This window comes from Acanthochromis polyacanthus, chromosome 4, assembly GCF_021347895.1.
Source record: "Acanthochromis polyacanthus isolate Apoly-LR-REF ecotype Palm Island chromosome 4, KAUST_Apoly_ChrSc, whole genome shotgun sequence".
NCBI lineage: Eukaryota > Metazoa > Chordata > Actinopteri > Pomacentridae > Acanthochromis > Acanthochromis polyacanthus.
In genome coordinates, this window is record NC_067116.1 from 13,119,200 (window position 1) to 13,142,780 (window position 23,581).

Genomic DNA, 23,581 nt, shown 5'->3' on the forward strand with positions numbered 1-23,581 from the left:
GACGTTATTTGACAGACTTAAATTTAACCAGATGAAAAGGAAAAAAGTCGAGGAGGTTAGTTGGAGAACTGAGATTTAAACGAGGACATATGAGAAGAAGGACTGGGAGCAGGGAGAAATTGTTTGAAGAGATACAGGAAAAGGAAGCAAATAAGGACAGGAGGGCTGGCTACAGGATTGAGACGCAGCCGCAGAGAGGAGATAGGAGGAGGGATGGTTGCAGTGGCGAGATAACACCGAGGCCTGGAGCTGATAGATGAGGGCAGCTCCAAGGTCAGCCTGAGAGCAGCAGATGACTGCATAACATTATCACTTAGCGCTGAGCAACTGAGTGTGTGCTTTTATATGTCCATGCCTGTGAGTGCACAGGAATGAACTGGAAGAATCTTTGGCTACTGTATGCCATTTATGCTTTTATGTGCTTTTTGGGGCAATATTTTTCAACCAAATTTCCAAAGTAACAATGCAGCAGACAAACTAGAGTCATACAGAAGTGATTTTAAAGGAACTCCAAAAGAAATAGTTGTCTATAATAAATTACTGAGACCAACTTCAACCACAATGGAGATCCAGACCTAACCTTGAATAAATGATACTTTTTATGAAGCACATTCCATGTGCTCTGTCAAAAAAGTAGAAGTTGTTTATTTATCGAATTGTACTATGTCCTCTTGCCTCCACTCACAATGTTTTCAGCCTGTTGAATTGCTGAAGGCTGAATACGCCATTGTGAGTGGTGTGTGTCTGACTTTTATAAGCTTCAGCTTCTGGAACATCGAGGAGATACTGGGGAACATATTCACCTGCTAAGCACTTTATCATTTGACTCGATAATATCTGGACCAGTTTGGAGTAGTTTTATGGTAGAATTTCTTATTTAAAAAACAGTAAGCTGTTAGAACGATAACTAAAATGTAATTTCATTTATTTGTAAAAGGGTAACTAATAAGCAAACCATAAACTTTGGGTGGTCATCTCTTTACTTTCTGAACCTCAGGACCTGTCAGCAGATTAGGAAGGCATGTTTTCTCTAAAAATATTGTCAAAATTACACATTTTGTCACAGAACAGGAAACTGTAAAACAGAAAGAATTGTCAGATTCTTAACTTTGTAGTGGTTTATCAACAAATTATGTGTGATATGCGAGTCCATCAAGAAAACAAACCAAATCTAAGCTTAATATGGTGATATTTCATCAAAATCATTTTTTTCCCCCCTACACGTATTACTTAAAGTCTTGCCAAAAATAAACCACCTCCACTAACCAGATCACAACAACAACAAATAACCCATGGATGGCACAGCCGCAGCCGATAGTGACTTCTAGGCTGTGTTGACATACAGCAGAGAGGGGAAGCATGAAGATAAATTACAAATTGAGAGGAAAATAACACATACTTGAGCCTGGCTTAAAAAACGTAAACAGAGAAGCAAATTGTCTGCTAGATGTTGGAAGATAGAATCAGCATGGTAAAATACCTCTCTGAACATCAAGTGTAGAGAGGTGTAAAAAAAAAAAAGTTATTAGAGGTTATAAAAGTCGAAGTAGCAAAATGTAGAGCCCCCATTTTTGACAGTATTGGGAACACGTGTGGACACCTGGGAAAATGTTCAACCTTTTTCTTTTTTCGAGATTCATGGCATTAGCACAGTTTCATACTGCACAAAAGATAATTTACAGATCTGTTTCTAGCCATGATTGTGCCGTTTCCATAGAGGTGTAGGAAGTCAAAAGAGAAAAAATGTGACCAAAAAAACACATGGGAGCTTGGGGTTCAGACGGTCAAACGCTCCCATACTCTCAGCGTTGGGCATTTACCAATAACGACACATTTTTGATGTTTATGGTTTAACAGTTTATTTGTATTCTTCTTTACAGTGCAGAAAGCTCAGCAATTCTGATCTTGCAATGTCACTGAAAAAAAAAATGAAAAGCTAATAATTTTCTAAAACGGTGGCATTTAAAAACAGAAGAAAAACAGAATGCACACATGCAGTGAAATTAGATGTGGTCAATCCTAATACTACTGTCACGACACTTAACGCACAAAAAGAGTAAAGCACATCTCTTGGTAGTAGTATCAGATTTGTGATAAAGATGGATCGCTTCACTGTTGCCTATTTGTTTTGCTGGCAACTAAACGTCTTTGTGTTTTGGACTGCTGTCTATGTCCAGAAGCTTGAGAAAGTAAGTTCATTCATTCATGTCCAACTTATTGTAACTATCCATTTGTATATTGAATTCACAATCTGGGCCAATCATAGCTTTAAAATGCCTATCAGCTAACTAATCAGTGTACCTTAAGTTCAAACTGAAATAAGCACACACACTGTGGGTATAGAACAGAAGAGTCCTTCTCACTGTTTACTGAGCTATGAAAACCATGCTAAGTATGCAGAGAAGGCAAGGTCTTCAACAATGATAGAAACTATGCTGGGAGGGAGGAGAGGGTGAGGAAGTGGCTGAGCAAGGTAATGAAGAGAGAGAGATGGGGTTAAGGTGAAGATACAGACAGGGGAGGAATGAAGAGGGAATAAGAATTAAAGCAGAATGAAGAGGAGAGCGACAGGAACAAGAAGCAAAGCCTGGAGAATACAAAGGGGAGGAGTAAAGGGGGAAGGGGAACTGTGAAGGGGTGAAGACAAATAGGAATGGAAGTGATTGTGTGTGGGGGTGTGGCGGGGGGGTAGAAAATGGGAGGTAAAAAAGATAAAACAGGGGGGTGGAGGATGATAAGGAGAGCTAAAATATGAGACACAGGATGTAGGCGAGGAACAGATCTACAAGGAGAAGCATAAAGGTAAGAGAAGACAAACAATAAGGATGAAGGCTAAGATAAGTAGAGTAGCAAAAGCAGCCAGAGGGACATCTTTGTTCCTATGGTGTCTTGATTCACAGTATATTCTTCAAAGTGGATGTAAATGAACGTGGAGGTGAGCAATCTGCAGAGACAGGCAGCACTCAGGCTGAAAAGCCAGTTGTCAGAGCAGCAGTCTGTAATCCTGCATAACCATTGCTGAAGGTGGCAAAACCTCAATGTAATGTCTGTCTGAAGAACAACAGCCTCCAGCTCTTTATTTAAAAAAATAATAATAACAACAATATTAATATCAGGTTGGAGGTCATATTGCCAACACAGGAAAACATGTGACAGGCCAAAGGTCATGATAGAGAGAAAGCCAAAGTGAGGAGGTGGGAACTGTGCTAAAGTGACACCTCCAACAGACAGCTATCCAGAGAGAAGTGGCAGCGAGCAAGTACAAATAAACACCAAATCTGTGCACTCTGACACCTCAGCAGGGACACCTTATGCTCCTGCCAGATGTACACTGATTGCCAGCACAACACTCACAGGACAAACTCAGTCTCCAAAGTAGTTGAAATGGTCAGTATGTCCACGTTTTCTTAATCAGTTATTTAGAACAAATCCCAAGGATTGTCTCCAAAATGCTTTTTTTTCATCCAATCCTTAGTCTTAAACCCAAAAGCAATACATTTCCATTGATCCAAAACAGAGAAAAGCAGCAAAGCATAATAATTGACAAGCTGGAACCAGAACATATGTTGGTCATTTTGCCTTATGCATTGATCTACCGTGTGTAATTATGAACTCCTAAAACTTTTCTATTAAATTTCTTTCACTTGTCTTATTGGTTAAATAAAGCAATCACTGAAGCTGAATAAGACCCCTTGTATAACCCTTGGTGCAGATTAAGAATTCCAGTATATTCACAAATTTCACACTACAGAATGTAGAGGACACAGTAGAGGTTTACAGCTGTAATTTACTGACTGACAGATACACAACAAATCATTGCATTACTTGGAGATGACCACAGCTCACTGGCTTTCCCCTTGACCAATAACCTTTTCTCTGCTCTGTTAAAAAAAAGCACTAACATGCTTTGAATGATTTTAAGTCAAATGAGCAAACATTCTATCAAACAATTTTCTCACTGCTATTCAGAAATGCCTAAACAGCAGATAAGAATAATGTGACATTCGATGTGAGACACTGACTGTGTAGGAGAAGTGCATCAGGTTGCTGATAGCTCAAATTTTGTGCCATAACCATTAAATTAAAAGTACTGTCTCAGTATTTTGTCCGGTATTGTATTCAGGTGGCTAAACTCTCAACATGTATGAAGTGGATGGTATAACTCTCCAGTGAAGGGCTATACAGGAGATGTGTTTTGGCAGCCGTTTAGGGCAGGCTGAGGCAAGTCTCAGGAAGGCATCATTGCATGAAAAGCAATATATTCCCTGTCTGCAAGCAGAAACAAATCCCCATTACATAATCGTCATATAGAAATCCATGACATAGACTGTCTTATCTAAAGAGTTACAGAATTCAAACTAAATTTAGCAGGGGGCCAATAGGGTGCTATAAGGTCCTATTTAAACTGTGAAATAGTCTCTATCACTCACTTGCCCACTGTAGCTTGACAAGTCTGTTCTATGCTGCATCGTCTGCAAAAGTTGAACTATTCACAACTTTTTCACCTTGCACTTTACGCCACAAATGCGATGAGGTGTATTTTTACCAGGCATTTCAAAAGTATTTCCCCAGAGTTACTTCTTCATCTGTGAAAAGGCACGTTGGGCTAAAACGTTTTAGAGAATTAATCCTTCAGCTACAAACAAACAAATCACTCATGTCAAAGCAGGTATTTTACTTTTGACAAGTGATGGAGTGATGTTCCTCTGACATCAACTTTTCCTCTGCTTCTGAAAGCTTGTTTCTCTGCCAGGCGCAGTATCTTTTTCCACAGCACATCCCATGTTTATGCTGAAGGGCAACCACAGCAAAGCTGCAACCAACTCAGCGTTCTAACATCTCCCTCCAACTCTCCTCGGTCTCTGGGGTCTTGCCACCTTCCTTAGGGCACTGCCCAGACTCATTCTCCAATTTGTTGCTGACATTTATAGGAAAAGGGTGAGGAGTCAGGTGGCGCGTGAGCCAATGCTTGTAGTGTCTGTGTGGGGTGAGGAAAAGATTCTAAATGGAACAGTGAGAAGGAACCGTGCAGCAGCTGTGTGCTATTACATTACATTAGCTTGTCAGTAAAGGAAGATGAGCGAGTGAAGCAGTGGGTTGTGAACAGTAGCATCAGGGCATGTGAGAAATACAAGCAAAAAACCAAAAGATGGAGGGAGGGATCAAAGGAGGTAAAGATGTAATTGGAGTGCAGTTAATACTGCTGACAACTCAGTTTGAGGCTGTTTGCCTAGTTTGTCATTGCCAGCTTAGAGGCTGAGGGGAGTGGTGTGTGCGTTTCCACAAACAGGAAGATATCTTCATCATACACAAATATTGAAACTCACTGGATGAGAAATAATTCTCTGACTAAACCAGCAGCAAATACATTTCTATTTTTCACACACAGGCACACAAACCTCCTGAAAACTTCTGTAAAAATAACACCGAAAAGAAGATTTACTTTCACAGATAGGCTGTACATCCTTTTAATAGTAAAAGTAAGTGAAAATCTAAACATCTATCTCCTTTACTATTACTCTGTCAAGGAACACGGCAGAGTTATGTGATGATCTGCGTCTGTTTATCTGTGCACAACACTCCTCAAAAACAGACTAACAGATTGGATGAAATTTTCAGGTAAGGTCAGAAATGTCACGAAGGACCACCTGATTAGATTTTGGCAGCGATGTAGCTTATAGTCTGGATTTGTTGAAGATTTTTGTATCATTGCGAGATAGTGGCACGGCATCACTGTAACTATGACAACAAGTGAATGCTACGCTACATGATTGCGATCTTACTAAAAATCGACTGCTGCAGACTTATCCATCAGAAATGATACGATGACTGAGCAGCCTTGGCGGAGCACTGTGCTCTCTGATTGCTTTTCTTTTTTATTAAATGATGTACTATCTACAGCAAATCAGCACCACAAACACTCCTCCTACAACCAGGAGCAAACGGGACGATCTGGTTCTTGGATATTTATCTGTGGGTTATTTAATGGTTCCAGGATTAAAAAGTTAATAAAAATTCTGTGGGACGAGATAAAGTTCAGCAGCACGGCAGACGTTAATTATAAGAAGGGAAGGATCAAATTAAGTCTGTGTCTCCATTACTTACAACAGGGCCTGACAAAAGCCCTCGCATTTCTGAGAAAAGAACCCGTTAATCAGCCAAAGTTTCACTCGGCCGCTGATGAAAGGCAGGGCGATGTGACAGGCCTAACAGATTGTTCACGGAAAAGGGGGCCGCCCGCAATGAACAAGACCAAGAAGGAGGATAAAATGAAAAGGTTGGGGAAAGGGTGTGAAAAGGTGCGACTGCAGAAAAGAGAGAAAGAGCGCAAGATGAAGAGAATTTGGACAAGAGAAAAAGACAAAAGCTGTGGCAACAAAAGAGACAGACAGCACAGTCAGGACAGAAATTTAATGACGCTTAATGTACAGTCCTGAGCTGCACTGGGGAAACCAGGCAGGACGTGTGTATAACAAAGGAACAACAAGGCACTGAGTTGTCTAGATGCACACACTTTTAAGAAGGGATAAAAATAGCTTGAGGAGGACCACAAGAAAAGCATAAAGACATTGCACAAATGGTACTGAACAGACACAGTAGGTGAGCAGTTGACAGGACAGCAATGTGTGGAACGCTTCTAACAGCATTCCTCCACACATTTAGGGTGCAAGCATGTCATTGTGTGTTTCTCGGCTAACTCAGAAAGTTCTGGCATAAGGCATTGCTGCTTTCTGGAGAGAAGGGGGTCACTACTTGCTGCCTGATGTGATTATACGAAAGCTTGTACCACCTTCTCACAGTCTGCTGTGCCTGGACCGAGTTTGCTGCTGAGCAGAGGAGAACTAGAGGAATACTGGATGAACCCAAAAAGCCCGGTGGCCTACAAAGCCTGTGCATCAGAGAAGAGGTTTGTTAAGCTACAGCAACAGTGGGGGGTATAGATGGGGTATAATGATTTGAAAGTTCACTAGCAATATCTAACACAAGCTGCTCCACTGAGTCTGCGTGCAATCGACGGAGCACAGCTGGTGAGCACATTCTCCTGAGCAAGTTATCACAAAAACAATAGGACCCTAGTGCTGCCATCCATCTGCTGCTGGCCTGGACCGGCCCCCTGTCAGAAAAGACACTTAGCTGCAGTAGTTCACCACCCATCAGACCATCAACACATCCATAAAGATTTTACCAGCACCTGCCTGTTTCGTTACTGAGCCTCTCTGTATCCCTTCATTTGAGGGTTCATGACACCTTGGGGCATTGCAGCTGCCAGGTTTCACAACATTTCAGAAATAATTAACAAGCTGGGTATTATACATGCACTTATACGCGCCTAAAGTGCACAGCCTTTTTTATTGTCTTTATTAATTTTCAATTTGCAGGTGCACAAAACAACCTCAAGTTAAATGCAAAAGCTAATAGCTAAATTTAAAAAAATATTGGGTGATTGTCCAATTCATAACTCTATTATTCATTTCAATAGTTAAAATATTAATCAATTATAAAACTACTGTGTCAGTTGCAGCCCGACACACAAGGCCACATTCTACAACACAGCAGTCCCTGAGCTGGTAGGGAGACAAACGACAGCCAGCAGGTGGACAGAGGCGACGGGGGGCAGTGGGTGTTTGCGGTGACATAAAGTTTGTTGTAGGAAAAAGAATAGGTTTTATGGCAGCTGTTCTTCTATAACCTTGCCAGCAAGTTGATTTCTCGCGATATTTGTGAGTTCACAAATCTCTCAAGAAACCATCTTGCTCCGCTCCCGCCTTCACTTTTCGTACAGCACCGAGTTGGTTCGGGCCAATCACACAGCAGTATTCGTGTGTGGGGCGGGATATCCGGGTGTGACGACAACACCAAGCGCCAGTAGATCAAAACAAACATGGCAACGGAGGACAACGATCGTGTAGATGCTGCTATTAAGTCAGTTTTAGCTGAATGTCCTATCGCTTCTTTGAAGGAAGAACAACGAGAGGCGTTTTGCGCATTTCTGGATGGTAAAGATGTTTGTGCTTTTTTACCTACGGGTTTTGGTAAGAGTTTAATCTACCAATTGGCTCCGCTCGTTGTGAAGATCTCGCGATTGGCTAAAAACAAACCTGTCAGAGGCGGGACATACTGTTGCATTGTCCAATCTGTGCCTCTTTCCTCTGAACAGATTTACATGGAGCGGTCCCAGATTGATATTGTGGAGTACTATCAAGTACTACACAATTATTAATCTGGCTATTGCCAGGTTAGTTCTTCTATGCTAATGTAAGAAGATTACTGGCCAGGTGTTACTGATTGTTAGCCTGTACGTAGGATGTATAACTCATTAGATTAAAAAAAAATAAGTCAGTCTTTATTTTTGTGACACTGTCCAACTTGCATTGAACATGTTAAGTTACAAGACATTAAACCGAGACCTATCTACAGCATGTTTGTGAAAGCAATCCCGGAGGTGACTCTTCTGTTTGATTTTTCGAGATTCATTAAATGTCTGACAGAGACAGAGACCACATATTTGATTTAAAAAATGCATCCTAAAAATCTAATTGGATGTGGATGGCATTGTAAATTCAACCATGACATCTGGTTTTGCTTAACGCCATAATTGCTTTGCAGTGCAGCTAGTTCTCCAATTTACCCCACACTACTTTCTGGATCCACTGACATAAAAGGTAGCCTCCTGCAGCACGGAGCTGAATAAATCATTATTCAGTTTACAACTGAGTTACTTAACATTTTTAATCAGGCTTGCATACTTGAGCCTTTAGTGAGAAGAGGTTTCTATACTGCATTGTCGCATGCAGCAGATTCAAAGTGACAGAGTTTGTCAAACAACTAAAACTCTTGCCCCTCAGGCTGTATGTACGCCATCAAGACAGCAGCTCACCAGACCATTTATTATCTGATCAACAATAAAGCCAGTTGAGCATTAGCCACTTCTTAGATATACTGACATCGACTAAAGAGCCGGTGTCAGATTTCTATAGGACACCCGCCTACCAGCACTTTACTGACAGCCAGCACAGGAGAAAGTGGCAACTGTGTAGATAAAAGTGACATAGAGCAAGTGCTGACTGACTAATTACTGTGATGTACATGAATAGTCAACGTGCTCAGTTGATCTACCAACCCAATCACCCCCAGAGCACAAATAAGAAGCTGAGGAATAGCAGGAGTAAAGGGAGGGAAGGTAATGAAGCATGCGTGGGCCATTGTTAGCTCACTTTTTGACCTTTAAGTTGTGACCTTAAGTTAGAAAGGGCCTCTGAACAAATTGTCTCAGCTCAGGGTAGAAAAGAGAAAAGGCTTGAATATAACAAAGAGATGCTTTAAATTGCATATGTATTGTGAGAATCTTCACTTCAAACAGCAGTAAGGTATTCTTCAGATTTAAAAAAAAAATATTCAAACATGTCTCCTGAATTTATGCTTCAAAATGGTTACCAAAAAATACACATTTTCATTTAATGTGCAGTTGCTTGACTAGCAGGCCCCTTCATGAAGGATTTTCAATCAGCCCCCGTTGATCATCCGTGTTTAAAAAAATGTAGTAATAACCTTTATACGCCAGTAGATACTCCTGGTGTCTGGGTTCTACTCTGAGGTGCACTGCAACACTGTTAAAAAAATTCTCTAGAAGAGGAAAATTTGAATGAGGCATCCAACACTCCCGAGTTGAAGCAAAGTAAAGACATAATACCTGTCATTAAACCAGAACCACACAAAAAAAACATTTAGGAGAGAGACAGGAAAACCATACAGCAAAAAAACAAAAACTGGAAGACTTTACTTTATTAATAAATTAATCTCTATCAAAATTAAAAAAAAAAAAAAAAAACATCATAGGTATTTCTATTTATTTTCATTCGGGCTCAATCCCCTAAATGTCCCTTGGCCCACAAAAACATATGCTCTAAGCAAGGTGACCTGTTCTCCCCTTTTTAGCCACTGTTTGTTTCTCCATCAACAATATTTTGCTTATAGCTTCTATCACAGTATACAGAGAGCACAACTAGCTCCAAAATGCTTTTTAGCCTGTTGCTATGTTGTTGACAGCTTAGCTTAATAGAGCTGATTAGAATCACAATAATCACAATGCAATTATATACAGTTTAACTTATTATAATATTATACGATTCTAAATAATGAGAGAAAGCATTATAATGTTCCGTTCAGTCCATAGGCGTCAGTTTAGGGGGGGGACGGTGGGGACGTGTCCCCCCCCACTTTTTGTCAGGGGTCATTTTGTCTCCAACACATTCAAATTCTTCACATGTAAGCCGTTGTAAACCCAGTTATTTTCAGAAGTATAGAAAATTCCGACGCTCCTGAACGCACCATCCGCACTCAGCCGAGAGTTGCACAGACATGCAGCACACCTTCGTGAAGTTAAAAAAAAAAAACGCGCAGATGCTAAATTTGCGCCCGTGCCAAGTGGAAGCTCCGACCAGAGACGTGCAGGGGCAAAATTTCGGCCCGGGAGAATTAGTACTATAGCGGCCCACAGACCCTTCTATCCGCATGTACCAATAGCTCAACAGGTTGAGCCTCCGCCTTTGGTGCGGTGGTTGTGGGTTTGAGCCCAACTTGTGGCATTTTGCCGCCGTTCTTCGACATTTTCTCAAAGTGCTGTGGTCTCCACCCCCCCACACTTTTAAAAACAAACTGACGCCCTTGGTTCAGTCATATCCACATCCCACCAGTTCTGCCAGCTAGTAACATGATTGATTACCTGCTCTCAGGAAGCCCAGGCCCTACTACTGCTTTACAGTACTAGGAGTTCCTCGGATCACCAAGTTTTGGGGTTTTTTTCTTCTTGTTTTGCAATCTAACGTTTGAAAATTGATGACGTGCTGGATTTACTTAAAAAGACAGATTTATTTCACTGTGGCAATTACCTTTTTTGGTGTTGAGACAAAACAATCAGGAGTATTCTGTGTTTGAATGCATGCATTCTTTGTGAAATTTAACTGTTGACTTACAAATAAAATTAGACTGTTTGCCCTTAATTGCCTGGTAAAACTCTGAAAAATGCTCCTGTCACAAATTAATGACACTTATTTGACTTATATATGATGTAATTATTTTATCAATCACAATCACTACCATGCTCTTTCAATCCTTTAAAGAAGCTGACATACACGATCAGTCAAAAGTGTAGACACACCTCATTTAATACATTTTTTTATTTGCACTATTTTCTACATTGTAGATTCATACTGAAGATCAACACCTTTGTTAACAACATAATCCCATATTGTTTTATCGTGATGTCTTCAAGTTTGTCCAAATTTTTGACTGCTACTGTATCTCTAGCTCTAGTTTCAAAACTAGCCCATACAGATGGGTTTTGTGGTCTTTGTAAGCTCGCTCTGGGTGTTGGTTGTAAGCAAAATGAAGCCATACTTTGCTTTGTGCATTTAATTTGTGGACAATCTGTGAATAGTTGGAAAGAAAACTTCTTTTTGCAGCTCGCCTCTTGTTTTGTCACCATGAAAGCTGCTGCATGCACAAGAAAAACATGCCCACTATGCCTGGAGGGAGTGGAAGTCGACACTGGCCGCCTTCACACATCGAGGCAACTCAAAAAATGTGGTTCCTATTTACACACTTTCTTTAAGAATTAATACTAATAAAGAGGAGAATGGTCTCATTTTTAACTCCAGGATACTGTTTATGTTCTCGTATCAGGATATCACAGAACACGACTATTCAGGCATTCATGACAGCAAACAACTTTTCATGAACCGGTCAAACAACTTTGGTTGACAAGTCACATAAATCTCTCTCCATTCAGTGGATGACAATGATCATCTGCATGGTACTGTTATCACTTTCAGTTCAAAATACTACACTGTCCACAGCAATTTGGGCATCAAATGACAAATGGCAGACAGGCTGTGGTTAGATTGAGCCAGTGACCAGGATTTAATTCAGGACGCAATAACCTCTCTCATTCTCCTGTGAAGAGCACCTTGATTCAAAATACCATCCACTTAAACAAGGAAAAGGCAAGAGGAAAAACTGATACAACGTGTGCATTTATACAACCTCCAGTTTAGTGACTTTTATACATTTACCTGCAGACAGAGGAACACAGCGGAGTCATGACGATTGGCGTTGGTTTGTCTGTTCATAACGTTACTCAAAAACGGACTACAGGATTTGGATGAAAATTTCAGGGAAGGTCAGTCTGGATCCATGGATTTGTTAAAGGGGAACTTCGTTTTTTTTCAACCTGGGGTCTGTTTTCATATGTCATTTCATACATGTGAGTGATGGAGAAATGAATTTTTGACATAGCTCCAGTATTTAGCCAGGCAGGCAGCTTAGCAGCTCAGCTAGCGAAAAGTATGGGGCAACTTGCCCCCCCACGTCAAAGTCTGCCCCAACATACTTTTTTTCCCCACACTGACCAGCTCGGATAGTCTCAACGAGTGTCCCACAATATACTAGAGATGAGAAGTGAACGAAAATCTCCACATTACTTGGCGATCGCTATTTGTTGTGGTCTGTATCCAAATCTCAGGACGCTAGAAAGCAAATCTCGTCCCGAAATTGCGCAATAGCTCGCAAAATCGTGCGATAGCTCGCAAAATCGTGCAATAGCTCGCGTCAAAACACCAGTTTTGGTGCGAGCTATCGCGCAATTTCAGAACGAGATTTGCTTTCTAGCGTCCCGAGATTTGGATACAGACCACAACAAATAGCGATCGCCAAGTAATGTGGAGGTTTTCATTCACCTCTCATCTCTAGTATGTTGTGGGACACTCGTTGAGACTATCTGAGCCAGTCAGTGTGGGAATAAAAAGCACGTTAGGGTGGACTTTGACGCGGGGGGGGGCAAGTTGCCCCATACTTTTCGCTAGCTGAGCTGCTAGCTGAGCTGCTAAGCTGCCTGCCTGGCTAAATACTGGAGCTATGTCAAAAATTCATTTCTCCATCACTCACATGTATGAAAAGACATATGAAAACAGACCCCAGGTTGAAAAAAACGAAGTTCCCCTTGAAAAATTTCTGTATCATCGTGAGACAGCGGCATGGCATCACTGTAAGTATGACAAAGAGTGAACACTACGTCAGCTGCCTGCTGATGATCACATGATTGCAATCCTACAACAAATCCACCATTGCGGACTTATTGGGACTTATCCGCTGTACATGATACAAGGAACAATTGATTAAATTGTGGGGGTGTTTCCAAGCCCCATCGATTCCTGCCACCCACTACATATTTTTAATCACATGATTCGGTGCCCGTACATAACGAACACATGCACAACACACACCTGTGTTCAGCACAAGGTCATTTTGTTTAAGGATACTTCTATATTAAATGGCCACATTCTATGTTGCTGTTTTTTGTGATCGTCAATAATTAACAAATGCTGCATTTATATTAAAAATGCATTTCTGACAATACCATATGGGGGAATGCACAGCCTTGGCGGGGTACTGCATTCACTGAGTGCTTTTCTAATTTTATAATGTGATTAGGTAGATCAAAGGTACTGTATGTTCAACAGTTGACAGGTGTTAACAGAAGCAGCATAAGAGGCTCATGAGCATGCTTCCTCTGACCTGAGATGTCAGTGTTGCTTCTGCAGCCTGACTCCTCAGAGCCTCCTCTGTTGCTGTAGTGAGCTTGGACTGTACACAGGGATGTATGGAGAATGGCAGCCACATTTGCCAAGTCTTTCAATAAACTGAGCTTGGCTGTGTTCCTGTTTGGTTTCTGGCCGCTTGAATTGTTGCTTTGGATATATTTCAGAATATTTCATTAAAACTGTTTCTTACAACACTTTTTCAAATGCAACTTTTTCTAATGGATTAAAACATGTTTCAGTGAGTTTTAGAGTAAATTAGCTGTACTTGGCAACTTTCTGACTGCTGTCTGCTTTTGTAAGTAGGATCACACTGGAAAAAACAGTCAGAGCTCAGAGTTTTCACAGGTGTCCTTGCAATGATATATCATTATAAAGAGGCTGCAGACTGTGGTAGAGCTCTGTGCTGATGGAATGCTTTCATCATGAAGTAAAACAGCGAGAACTGCATTCAACAGCAGCATAGTGTGGATAACTGATGAAAGCGAATGTTTGGAGGACTTTCTTCATGCAAGACATCTCCACTGAAAGTCCATTTATTATTCCAGGTAGATTCATTTGACAGAGGCAGAGCTTCTATGTCTTGTTAAAGGCAGTCAAACTCAGGTCGGTTAACTCCAGCTGCCACTAATATGAAGGCTGTACGCAAGACGAGGGCCATAAGCAACAATACTGCAGGCGTTACTTTAACTAGTGACAGTCATGTTAACATAATCAAGATTTGTAACTTATTACTTCACTTAATGTTACTCTTTTCTTCTGTTGTTTATCTTATACATGGCTCCCACCCTCAGCCTCACCTATTACCTGCTAAATGTAAATGAAATATTCATGTTAGGACCTCAATAACAACGCCATTATAAATTCAGGACAGCATTATAGCAACGGCCTCATGGGAAATATGTATGTGTATATTCATGTGTACAAAGTAGACATAAAGCCTCACCTGCAAAGGTACTAACAACCATAGAATTACTTTTTTTGAGCAACTTAGCTTAGACGTCACAGGTAATAGTGTTGCATCACCACAGTGTTTACAGCTTATCACCGTGCACTCATTAATTCCTTAAGGGTCCCAAAATATTTGCTAAAAATCTGACTTGTGCTGATACTGCCTGATCCATTTCTGCACTGCAGCTCTAACTACACTGTACAGCTCACAAAGCTTTAAGATGGGACAATAAAGTGTGCACTGAACCCCAGACGTATGAGCTTTAACTGTGTTGGTGTATCCTGTGTACTCCAGGACCTGGTTCAGTGTGACAGCTAGAGGGATGGACAAAGCATTTCTATTTTGCTCTTTATCCCACTCGAGCTCTACCGCTGTGCCCTTTCAGCCATGGAACATCTCCTTAGACGCATCTAATCTTCTCATCCCATGCTGCTCAATCTTCCAGTTAACCCAGCACGGCAGATTAATGAGAAATTAATCTCTTTAATTCACTGTAAAGGTCTCTTGTTCTTTTAACCAGATAAGCTGCGACTGGACTTTGCCAGATGATGATAACATTAAATGTAATTTATGAAGACCTTTATGTAATATAGGATTTTCATCTCAGAGTGGACTTCAGCTGACAGCAAGAAATAAGAATGTTAAGACAGCATTATGGTTATCGTTCTCTAATGCTCAGTCAAGACGGTTATACGTCACTGAACTGCAGATGTTTCATAGTTAAAACATGGAGTTAAAATAAGTAAATAGCTGGGAATTTTAACCTTGGGCAACTAAAGAAAAATTAAGATATGGTTGATGAACTTTTAAATTTTCTAAGCAATATATTTTATTTCATCAAGTGAAGCTCAGATTGTTTTTCCATCTGTGAATTGTGTTTCCCCTTTCATTTCTGGGAACTGTAATTAATCATTCAAGAACAACATTCAACACAGTCTGTGTGTGTGTGTGTGTGTGTGTGTGTGTGTGTGTGTGTGTGTGTGTGTGTGTGTGTGTGTGTGTGTGTGTGTGTGTGTGTGTGTGTGTGTGTGTGTGTGTGTGTGTGTGAACAACAAAACTACATCAGATCCTGCTGGGTTTCACACATTGCTACACAGTACGTCGCTATTTCCTGCTTTGCCGTGTCATTAGTTTGTTATCAGCTACCGGCTTACAGGTGACTCATACACACAATGAACAATGACACCATGCATCAGCCGGTTGCCAGGCAACCTGCATAGCTCAGACTGACTCTGCAGAAAAAGAGGCTGATAGAAATCTTGGAAAAGAAACAGACACTGTGGGGAGCATCATTTTACAAAACTTTCTTTCAGAATCTTCACAAGACGTCAAAAGTTTAAACTGGAAACAAGACGACTGACCGTGTTACAGTTGTCTCTGCTCAGGTATTCCTCAACCGTATGTCAGAAACCTAGTTACTGTAACTAGCATAGAAAAATAAGATAATTTTGATTATAAATTTGGCAAGAAGCAGCAGGACAACAACCTCAAGCCAGCATTTTTGCAACAAAGAGACAATATGCATGCAGGGTGCCATGATGAAGTACAGCACAACATTAACCCTCTGAACTCCCAGCAGTTTTTGCTCCCATTACATTTTTCCTTACAGTGGCCTCATTTCAAACTGCAATAAAAAGGCCTGCACTACTGTAGAAACAGCACAACAAGGTTACAAGTTGAGAGAACTCAGAAATGCCTTCTGTGCATTATGACACAGTTCAGATTAATTCATTCTTTCCTCCAAGTCCAAAAGTGTCTGCACAGATTGTCTGTATGCAGCCCAAAATTTGTGGCCACACAGACTGTCAAGCACATGCGCCAGGAAAACATGGTCTTTTAAACAAATGTTTGCAATGAAAAAAAGAGAGTACACGGAGAATCTCAGCCATCAACACCTTTAGAAGAGCTTTGTTTGTACATGTTTTCTATCAGAAATGCCCAGCCACGGTTGAAAGTCCTCCTTTCAGCGTAATTTAGACGTGGCATGTAAACAGACCACTTATCAGTGTGCGTACAAGGATGCAGAAATCAAGAATTTGTCCACAGAATTTCATAAATCAATTCAACAGAAAAAATGAAAGCTCATATTCTTTCTATAATTATTTTTTCTAAAATGATTAAAACTTGGAATTGATGTGTGCTACATTTTTCAAAGCGTGCACAGCTGTTACCAATACCAGAACAACATGGGGGCTGTAGAAACTATAAATGCTTCGCTATTTACATTCTCATTTTGTTTTCATCCTTATCTCCTATCTGTTCTGTGTAAGCACAGTCTGTGATTCAGCTGAAAAGTCCCTGAATTTTTGTCACATGGCTGTTGGTCGCATTTAAGGCAGTCATGGTTTTACGTTTGTGACAAGGAGTCCAGAATTTTTGGCTACAGTTTGATTGAGGAATTTTTAATTTGATAAAATATCTCAAGCAATCCGCTTTTTGAGGAACCATGCTCTGGCAGTGCAGATAATTATTTTCTGATTTCTGCTGTTACCAGGTGTCTTGCATTAGTAAGTGTATGTAAACATGTTGTTTGTTTGTGAAGTACTTTGAAAATGCTAAGCACAGGCTATATTTGCTTTAGCCACAACCAGTGTCCAGGTTAACTTTGAACTTTTTGTAACTATATTTAGTCTTAGCCAGATAAAAAAAAAAATATTGCTGACTAAATGCCTGAATATATTTTTTGAATTCAAAAGTCCAAAACACTGAAGAGCTGTTCACAAACTGTAGGAAGGCTTTTCAGATTTTCGTGTTTTGCTTAATTTCATTTTGCTTCCACAGAACTGGTTCATGGAAAACCATCATGTTTTCTTTTGTGTAATGTAGTCCTTGCTGTCATTGTTTTGATTTACCTTTATACTGTTGTTCATTCAACACATAGAGAAGAAGCCTCTGTGTATCTGCTGTGCTTTGTCAGCAAACACTTTCCCAGCACGTTCTGTAGCTGCTGCACAGTAAAAGCCTCCAGCACTTCACTGGGGTAAAATTATCAGTTCTCCAAGCAAGAGCTCTTTTTGGCTGCACTGTTACTGTGTGAAACAAGAGCACAATACTGTTTTATTTTCTTTTTTCTCTCTCTGTCTTTTCACCAAACTCAAATGGGACCAAACTACATGAATCAAGGCAGAGGCAGTATGATGTAAGAACGCGGTTTGAAGTTCCCAGTGAGTCCCAATTCCACAGAATGAGTGAATTTTGTGCCCAACTCAATCTAATACAAGTATACACCAATGAATATTTAACTTGTGCATGGAAAAATTGTGAATATTTTCATTATTTTACCTCTCAAGTAAGTACAAACCACAAAAGACTTCATCACACACTATAGATTGATGCATGGTTGTATGAGGCAGCACAAACCTGCTTGAGCTAATGGTGGGTTTACGATTTCTTTTTTACTTGCTGAACAACAATACTCAACAGTGAGGATTTTGTGGTGAGTTTGAGTCAATGTGAAAAGAATCCCAAGTAAAGCATCAAATAACAGTTAAATAATCCACCCACTGTTCATTTGCCAAAACAATTATCGCACTCCATTGTGGTTTTACAGTCTTGTTGTTCCTTGAACCTTCACTCAATACAGATTGCTTTGGCTTACTTGTAACCTAAGTAAAACAAATGCCTCCAGAGCTACCTCCTTCCCAAGTTAGATACCTGTGGTTTCCCTCTATTGTGTTGTCAAGCCAGTGTCAAACCATTTTCACACTGGAGGAGCCAAACCAAAGCCTGTTTTCCTGCCAACAACAGCAGCTGCTATGGCAGCACACTGGGAGGTCCATTTTATAGGAGCAGGTCACTTCTTTAAAAAGGGCAATAAGAACATTTTGCACCACTCTGCCTACACACAAGAATCTGAAAGTCAGTGTCTTTCTGGAAAAAGCTTCAGTTCACAGCCATACAAAAGATACAGCCTGCAACTCACCAACCAGACACAGATCCAATAGGCACTCATTAAAAAGACAAAAACAGGAGTTATTTGAAATAAATTGTCAGGAAAGAGGTTGCTGTTTATCCTAACACTTTGCACACAGTTTCCTTTAAACTCATTAGGTAATTAAAAAAAAAAAGACATAAATGTGAGTTGGTGTTGACTGTGTGTGTGTGTCCTTGTGCATGCTGTTTGGACGGAATCAGCAGTTAATCACAGCACATCTACCATGTCCCCACCATAATCCTCCAACACGTCTGCACCAGGTCAAAACCTGTATCAGCTTCCTAAACCATGTGCTGTCAAACTGGCAGACACACTGATCAAGATTAAGTCTATTTTCTGAAAATAAAAAAAGCTGTAAATCGTGGGTTTACACAACAGAAAGGGGGGGGGGGGGGGTGATCACACTCCACTGCATCACGTCTACACATTTAGACCCCAAGGTACTTTCAAAACTAGTATTCACACCATCTACATCTCAATCAAAACACCACTTTTACCCTCTCCAGTAGTCTTTCACAATATTCACAATACTAAAAGCCTCACTTTGGTGATCTGACATGTGATTCTCTGGTCCCTCACTGAGAAATGGCATTGATTTGTACATTCAGAATCAAGTGGACAAAATTTCCCACAGCATTACACTTAGAATGATGGTGAAATCTTCTATTCAGTGATAGAAATAACAACCAAGCCATAAGCCATACAGCAGTCTTTAGAGTCACACTCTGGAATAGGCTGCTCAGCGTTTATTCACAATGAGCTTTACAAGGGTGGAGAGTCAATCAACTACAAAAAGTTGGTGCTTTCCTGATGTAAACTGTGCATTAGTCAGATACATATACACCGAATTATGCAGTGGATCATTAATTATCCCAAACCACTCATGCCGTGATGTCCCACATAGGCTTATTGGCTGAGACGTGAAAATCTTTTAATAAGCTAGATTATAAATGGAGTTTTGTCACGCTTCCACTCACTCGTATTCTTCTCATTGCAGCCACAATCTCCACTCGGCTGCTTGGCCGCGTCACATCCAGACTGCCGATATACTGTTGTCAGGAGGGTAAAACATGACAGGTACAACACATTAGTGAAGCAGTAGCTCAAATTCAGTTCGTTTTAATTTAATAAGACCGTTTCGGTTTCCACTTGGTGTAATAATTAACTCTGTGCAACTTCAATATCTCCGCTAGCTAACAACTTAGTTCATGAGCTAGCAGAAATCTTTCTGAATTAGATTTCGGTTTAAAAAGTCGCTAAACGGTAACTCGGTTAGCTTTCAGTACAGTACGTCTGTGTTGAACGTGTGGGTGTTTAACGCAACTTGGCTGACGAAGAACGCTCAAAAACATATAGCTCGAGTTGACTTAAGTGTCACCTATTGGCTGTTTAGACTTTAAAGTCAGTAAATTCACCTTTGCCTCGAAGTTGATCCCATGCTGGAATGCTTCCTCGTTGTGCAACGGGATCCTCAAATCATGCCCATCATCAACGAGGTTGTACTTGGTTTTCCCAGGCATTTTCCCAGCAATTACAACTCCACACAGCCAGAGGAAGCAAGAAAATACCAAAGGAGTCGATTTAATAGAAAGAAATCCAAGAAAAACAATCCCAAATCCGATCAGTAGATGTGCTCCATCGCAGTGAAGCGTCCCAGCGTTGCAGCGCTGCTACACTGCCCACAACAGCGGCCAAGTGGCGGCAACAACTTCAGCGGTGCTCCGGCGAACCGCTGCCCTGCTAACGCTCACCGTAGCAGCTTCAAAAACACATGCAGGACGACAGGAACGGCGTCATGTGGGCGCAGATGTGTTTTCCTGACTTTTCCTGTGCCGAGTGTGGAAGTTGGTCCGGTCCTGGACTCCCCCCCCCCGCACGGAGGGAGGGTGTGATTGGAGGAGTCCGGGGATCCCACCTGTTTCCATTGGAACAGAGGCGCACCGTGGCCAGCCGGAGGAGTGGCTCAAACTCTGGTACCTGCCCCCTGTCTGCACTTCTGCCCTCCCTTCACATACGCACACATACACGCACGCACACACACATACGTACACATTCATACACAATAATGGAAAAAGCCCGAATGACACCCATGCGAACTCAGGAGGTGTGCTTTCAATTGTATGATCCCATTTTTTCTTAAAGTTCTTTCTTACAGTGGTAATACATTAACTTTTAAAGCTTTGTCATGCAATAGGCAACCTAAGAAATCAAGTGCTGGTTTGCTAAAGCAAAGCAAATGGCTTCTAATAGTCTGAAACAAAAACATGTCAGAAAATATGCGGTTGATCATAGATAAAGGCCAGGGGATCAGATGCTATCAGATGCTATCAGATGCGACTTTGTGCTACAGAAATTAAATTTAAAATTTTGTTCTGGTGAAAATAAGAAATACCAATTTGACTTTATAGGTGAGACTTCTGCACAAAATAAAAGGGGCAAGGCTACCAACTAGTGGCCATATCTGCTCGCAACTCCAATGAAGCATTCCATAAAGTGATATCATGAATGAGGAACATGTAGGAGAGGCTTTTGTGCAAAATATCCAAAACTTTATCAGTCAAAGGGAGTCAGTTGGAAACAAACATTTCATTTTCTCAGCTTCGGACATTCTTAGTGATAACATGCTGGTAATTGAAAGAAAATCCTTCATATTTTTGCATCCTTCACACACGGTTAAACTATTTGTAATTAAAGCATCTTCAGTACAAGCGACCCATGTGATGAGTAGACACAGTTGAGCTGTGTTCATGCTTAATATACTTTTCATGTTGTATAATGCACACACCATCTGTGTCACCCTGGGAGTAAAGATGCATCGTTTCCCGCAAGGTGGTCCCAGGCGGGTAGGGAAGGGGAAGTGGGGCAGCACAAATTCATATTCTCACCACTCCTCTGGAAATATACCGAGTAGTGCTGCTAATGGTGTCCTGCGGGCTTGTAGTAGGGTGATGTTGCATTTGATTTACTCTGCATGTTATCAGTTCAACACTGGCATCTGGAGACCAAATTTCATCACATATTCAGCCCTGTTGCTTAATTATTTCACCATATGCAGTCAAATCAAAACATAAACATCATCATCATTCATCAAAATGAATTTCTTCATTTGGCAGCTGAGTTGTATAGGTGGTGCAGCTTTGAATAGAATGATTATATGAGACTGCAAGCTTTAAACAACATCAAATTTTCAAATTAATGTTCACAGTGAGTCTCACAGCGCACTCATAATTTTGCCTTTTACTATTCTACATGCAGTATTTTTGAAGGACGTGGTCATTAAATCTGATGTATTACACTACATGTTTAGTCCTTGCAGTCATGGCCACCTTGCCCTCATGACAGCAAAACAGCTCACTGGCAGACAAGAACAGCTGCTGTCTCTGCATGAGGAATTATTGCTGCATACAACCACCCTCTTAGGGACCCCATGCACTCCTAAGGCTTTTTTAAAAGGATAGAGAGCAACTTAATCCTTGTCAGGTCGTCAAATCCATGTTGATCTGTTGATTAGGACTCCCATATTCTCCCTACATGACGGGAAGATCAGTGCACAGAAACAGCATGGTTCCACCTCTCCAAAAAGCAATGTGTAAGGCTTTCACGGCTGCATAGCAAAAATGGTTACAATGCTGTAGCCGCTGGGCATCTCTGCAGAGAACTGACAAAAACACAAAAGCTTTTTAGAATCCTGGTAAACCTCAACATGCCTTTCTGAGCAATTCCAGTAATCCTACTTAAGACATGATGCATGTTTTATGTATTAGGGAATGTGGGCATGTCCCCGGGCCTGCCCTCCGGTCAGGAGAGAAATTTTTTACGGTTTCAGGTGAGGCGTTTTAATTCTAACATTGGTGGCCTGCCTCCACTGCCTCTTTCCCAAATCATGCTGGACTATGCTAAAGAGTACACCCCCCCCCCCCCCCCCCAGAAGCTAAAACAAGTGCTTTAGAAAATGAATGAATGCCTACAGTTCTTTTAGTCACAAGTGTCTGCGTTTCCAAGGAGCACAATCCTGAATTTTTTAAAGCATCCTCACATGCTCAAATTTGTTACAACAGTCCCATAATACAGAATTTGCTATAATTTTCTGTAGAATTTTGAGGTGATTATGGCATGTTTCCAAGTATCCCAATGGCATATGTTTTTGTAGACCAATGAGATGACGTCTGTGAAAACCATTCAACCAGTGCATTTACAGGTTACAGTGTCCCTGGCGTGGATACGTGGGATGTCAAGCAAGGAGGAAGTGGAAAAATATGTTGCCATGAAAAAGAGTTACCAACCACACTAGGAAGTGTCATAGCCACCAAATATTGAAGTATACGTCCAGTTTTTTATTCATTACAGTCCATAAATCCTAGTTCAGTGGACTACACTGTTATACACCCAACACCAGGTTCACTGAAACTCATGTAATTATTTTTCTACTTTCACATTGTTCAGAGTTTACACTTTCCTCAAAAAGCTGCCGTGACCCAGATTAGAACCAGGGTTCCTGCAGCCACAACACAAAGTACTAACCACTATACGATCACGGCAAGCTGTCAGTGGGACACATTTTAGACAAGACAATTGATCAAAATCATTTTGTCAATAAAATGTGTTTTCGTTATACTGAATTATAGAGGCTGTCCTCATAGAAAAAACGACCACATAGGTCGTCTGTACACACCCGTATTACGACCAAGTGTTACGTTTTGACGTTAAGCGACCTCTAGCGGTTGAGTAAATATTGACACTCCGGTGTCTCAGCTGAAATGTCACCATGAACAAACTTTTACCTAACACTATCCCTAACCATAACCATAACCATAACCATAACCATAACCCTAAACCCATGTTGCGAAAGTGAGGAAAAAGCCATTTCGCGAATTAAATCCCGTAATGCGTTCCTGTCTCGCGTAGGGGCGCTAACATAAATACGCTCTCATGGATCGTATTCAGGGGCACGTTACATACGACCTGTGTGGTTGTATGAGTTTGAGGACTTGTTGGAATTATAACTGTACCGCAAATTAATATATGGGGTTTGTAAACATCTTCTAATGTGTCCTAGAGACTCAGAATCAATACAAAATTACATTAATACATTTAACATAT

At 40.9% G+C, this 23,581-nt stretch overlaps 1 protein-coding gene across 3 annotated transcripts in view; it reads right to left on the reverse strand.

The window, feature by feature from the left end:
• The window catches only part of nos1apa (nitric oxide synthase 1 (neuronal) adaptor protein a), a 265,796-nt gene extending 245,366 nt beyond the window's left edge, over positions 1–20,430 (reverse strand). For 2 of the 3 annotated variants that reach the window (XM_022205453.2, XM_051947290.1), the window contains exons 1-2: positions 19,897–20,425; positions 19,459–19,530 (exon numbers count right to left, since the gene is read on the reverse strand). In XM_022205453.2, coding sequence (XP_022061145.1) covers positions 19,459–19,530; positions 19,897–20,001 — 177 coding nt within the window. In that variant the 5' untranslated portion in view covers positions 20,002–20,425. Of the gene's footprint in view, positions 1–19,458; positions 19,531–19,896 lie in introns of all 3 variants that reach the window. The other variant, XM_051947291.1, reaches the window with a different exon arrangement.
• Positions 20,431–23,581: the final 3,151 nt, after the last annotated feature.